Here is a 4,388-nt window from a genome sequence, read left to right as displayed (position 1 = left end):
AATGTTCAAATTTGTTTGTATGATTCTGAATTGTTGATACATGCAGTGTTGATTAAAGTCTTGTTATTGCAGATGCGTTGTAATTTGGAACAATATCCCTGACAAGAGTATTCAACTATTTATAGGAACATCTTAAAACCATGGTTCTTGGTTTGAGATCCAAACACCGGAAAGACGGTTCAGTTCAAGTAAAATTATCTTGTTCATGTACAAGAGATTAAGCCTTGGTTACCAACGAGTCAATCTTTAGCACTTTTATGGGAAAATGGTGAACAGACATCTGGTTTTCTTTCCCCTAATGTGATAGACTCAACAGTCGAATTCAACAAATCTTTCATACTTCCATTAACCTTACGTAGAGATAAAAAGGATTGCGAAAAGTTTCAAAAAAATTATTTAGAGTTCCATCTGTATGAGATAAGCCAAATAAAGATCAACTATTAGGGTCAGCTTTACTTAATCTTGGTGAATATGGAATCATTGAGAATGTGTTGAATCTTAGTGTACCCATCAGCTGGAAAAAGAGTTCTAAATCTGCTGCACAGCCGGTTTTGTATCTTAATATACAGTCAAATGATAAAGATGAGACTAATTCATCTATGAGTAGCTTATCAAAGCAATCTTCATTGGATAAATATGGTCAAGAATCTGCATCAGAAGTGACAAACGAAGAGAATGATAATGAACTTGGGATAGCTTCTTTTACAGACGATGATGAAGATGATTATACACACTCGTCATATTCAAATCGTAAGGTACCATGGTGAACTTTATTTTCTGTGTTCATGTGTTGCTGTTTCTTATTGTATATGCTTGATGTTAGAGGTGGTCAAATGGGCGGGTTGTCAAAAGGGGTTAATTTTAGCGCAGGCCAATATATGGCAGGCTGGCCCGCAAAGACTTTGTCTGTTTTGACATGATTTTTTTAATAATAATTAGTGTTTTATTATAACTGAAAGGGTACACACTATTAACAACGATAATATAGATATTTTTGATTTTGAATATGCTTTGGGTGACTTTCACCTGTTTGACCCACTAAACCGCCACCGGTTCCCATTATAGACAATTCTTTTAGTTTACCCATTTGAACCGTTACTTATTCTGACTCGTTTACACATGGGTCGAAAACTCCACCTCTACTTGATTATTCATCAAATCGAGATTGTTGCAGGATTCCGTAAATAATTAAGTTTGCATGCAGGATTCCGGGGATGGCACAAAACAAGGTAAGAATGTACAACCACCTGCTCTTCCACCGAGAACAGAACCTTCACATACCAATTCTTCAAAACCTCCTGAAAGAAGCATGACATCAGTTCGAAAAGACCATATTACCCCTGCCCCCTTTCTTCAGTCGTCTTACTCTACCATGGGGTCTCACAATAAGTCAACAGGGCCCAAGACTCAAATAAGTACCGTGGAGCCTCAAAACAAGATCAATGTGCTTCAAGAAGATGTAAAAAGCAAACCACAACCTGTTGTAACTAATTCTGTTAATAAATCTCCAATAAATGTGGAACCTTTACATGATGAAATTTCAAACTTTGAAAGTGAGAAGGAAGAAAGAACCCAAGAAGAGAAAAAACAAATATCAGAAGACAATCTTGTTGGTAAATTTTTAGCTTCTAGAAAACAAGATAAGTTAAGAAGCAACACACTTGTGTCTAACAGAAAACCGCCTGGAGGACAGGGTGTCCAATAACAAACTTAAGCATTTAAAATCTGTTCAGTTACCAAAGGCAGGTGCGTTTTCAGGAACTAGCCCAAGCAGAGTGGATAAAGATAAAGTTATTCAAACCAATAATGACTCGGCTGAAATCGGTGCTTCAAAAAGTGAGTCTTTAAATGGTAAAAGTGATGAAAGTTCTAGAATAAAGATGCTTGAAGAAGAACTTAGGGAAACTGCAGCCTTAGAAGCTGGACTTTATTCAATAGTCGCTGAGCATGGGAGTTCGACAAACAAAGTTCATGCACCCGCTAGACGTCTTTCAAGATTTTATTTACATGCGTGCAAAGAAAATGATCAAGAAAGAAGAGTAAATGCAGCTAAAGCTATTAGTTCTGGACTTGTTTTGGTTTCAAAATCATGTGGAAATGATGTTCCGAGGTTGACTTTCTGGTTATCAAATTCGGTTATGTTGAGGGCAATTATCAAACAAACTGTTGGAGAATCGTCCACTGGGAAACACAAATACGGTTCAAAGAAAGTTCCTGATAACTGGCGAGACCCGCAAACTTTCTTAATTGCATTAGAAAAGGTTGAAGCTTGGATGTTTTCAAGAATCATCGAGTCCGTGTGGTGGCAGGTTAAACTCTTAAAAAAACCTTCTTTAATGTTTTACATGTTATAATTTATATAGCTCCTTTTTGTTGACTCTGGTTTGACTTTCTGTAGACTCTTACTCCACACATGCAATCAACGGCTGCAATAAATTCAAAGAAATCATCTGGAAATAAAAACGGATTGGGTAATCTACAAGGTAACAACTTTTCTATTGAACTTTGGAAAAAGGCTTTCAGAGATGCTTGTGAAAGACTATGTCCTACCCGAGCTGGAGGCCATGAATGTGGTTGCTTACCCGTGCTTCCAAGATTGGTATATTATTTTGTTACTGCTTAAATGAAAAAAGATTGATCAAAATATTGAATTTTACATTTTATTTTGGTTGTAGGTTATGGAGCAACTGGTGGATAGACTAGATGTTGCAATGTTTAACGCTGTGCTTCGTGAATCAGCTGAAGATATGCCAACAGATCCGTTATCAGATCCTATTGGTGATCATAGGGTTCTTCCTATTCCAGCTGGAAAATCAAGCTTTGGAGCTGGGGCTCAATTGAAAAATACCGTGAGTATTAATCATTAAACATTTTTATCAAGTATATTTGCAAAATATTTTATAAACTCAACTATAAATTTTATATCCGTGTTAACAGATTGGGACATGGTCTAGATGGCTAACAGATCTGTTTGGTATCGAGGATAACGACATTCATGAAGATGCTGATGATGTTATTGACAACACGAAAGAATCTGATACATCTTTTAAGGCTTTTAAATTGCTCCATGCTTTGAGTGACCTCATGATGCTTCCTTCTGAAATGCTCGCAGACAAGTCCACAAGAAAAGAGGTAAACTAAATAAAATAATCAGTCTCCATTGATATTATATTTGTTCATACTTTTCATACTCATTATCTGATCCAAGTTTTATTTATATTTTTGTTTTGTTTCATCTTAGTTTTGCCCGACATTTTCTACTTCATTGATCAGGAGGGTCGTTTGCAGTTTTGTCCCGGATGAGTTTTCTCCAAACCCGATTCCCAACTCCCTTATTGAGGCCCTTGATGCGGAGGTTGGTATCTTTACAGCTCAAATGGGCAAATAGTGAACCGGGCTGGGTTGGGTCGGGCTTTTCTACTTTGTTTTGAACACTATTGTCTTCTAAGTAACTTGTAAACAATTATACATTCAAGATGCAGGATGATGAAATGGAAGCTTCCGAAGGGTCTCTTATAACCTTTCCATGTATTGCACCACCGTCAACATACAAACCTCCATCAGCATATTCACTTGCAGCCACAATCGGTGTTGGCGGGTCCCAATCGTTATCAAGAAGTTCATCAGTTTTAAAGAAATCCTACACTAGTGATGATGAACTTGATGAGCTGGACTCGCCTTTGACCTCAATCCTCACTGATAGTTCTCGGGTTTCCTCAAGTTCAAATGGGTTCCAATCGGTCCCAAAGGGCGGAAGGAGTATTATGAGATATCAGATCCTTCGAGAAGTATGGAAAGATAGTGAATAGGCATGGTTCGGTCCAGCTTTACCTGTTTTCTTGCTTTTTTGAATGTAGTTATTGATACTATTTTTATCTTGTTTTTGTTCTATAGCACCATACATGTTTGAATTGAGAGATCAATTTTCTTGCATATCATGTGATATACAAATGTTTCTTACAACTAGTAATTTTAAAAGATTTCTATTGTGGACTTTAACATAAGTTGGGTTGATTTTTCTGTCAAGACAAATGCATAACAAGAGCCAAGAGGAACGTTATATAAAATTTGTTTACTTTAGACTATCTCTAACGCGCTTGAGCCACCCTGCCCATTGTCATGCTGGAGCCACCTGACATCCATTGTCGTGTCGAAGTCAACCGTCCGAAGAAGAGACGCCCGTAGTTAAGGACTTGGATTGGTTGACGTGCCATTTCTCTCTCTTTTTTAATTTTTTAACAAGAGTTAATGGCCATTTTCGTCTATGTGGTTTGCGACTTTCACCATTTCAGTCCAAAGTTTGAAATTTTGTTAATTTCGTCCTCACAATTTTAAACATTGGCAAATTACGTCTCACCGTCTAACGATATCCAACTATGCCGTTAGTT

At 37.1% G+C, this 4,388-nt stretch overlaps 1 protein-coding gene across 2 annotated transcripts; it reads left to right on the top strand.

The window, feature by feature from the left end:
- The first annotated feature begins 421 nt into the window (after window positions 1-421).
- LOC143612212 (uncharacterized) lies at window positions 422-3,923 on the top strand. Of its 2 annotated transcripts, none has more exons than XM_077086249.1 (7): window positions 422-755; window positions 1,205-2,309; window positions 2,399-2,599; window positions 2,676-2,849; window positions 2,938-3,132; window positions 3,242-3,355; window positions 3,483-3,923. In XM_077086249.1, the coding sequence occupies exons 2-7, from the start codon at window positions 1,881-1,883 to the stop codon at window positions 3,807-3,809; spliced, it is 1,440 nt and encodes a 479-aa protein (XP_076942364.1). In that variant the 5' UTR covers window positions 422-755; window positions 1,205-1,880; the 3' UTR covers window positions 3,810-3,923. The 2 variants fall into 2 exon arrangements, with proteins under 2 accessions (XP_076942364.1, XP_076942363.1); XM_077086248.1 differs by having other exon boundaries at window positions 3,477-3,923.
- Window positions 3,924-4,388: the final 465 nt, after the last annotated feature.

Source organism: Bidens hawaiensis, unplaced genomic scaffold, assembly GCF_021521415.1.
Source record: "Bidens hawaiensis isolate Kalapana, Puna unplaced genomic scaffold, B.hawaiensis_p1.1 tig00033911_1, whole genome shotgun sequence".
NCBI classification, from domain to species: Eukaryota; Viridiplantae; Streptophyta; class Magnoliopsida; order Asterales; family Asteraceae; genus Bidens; species Bidens hawaiensis.
This window is presented reverse-complemented; position numbering and strand designations above follow the sequence as displayed.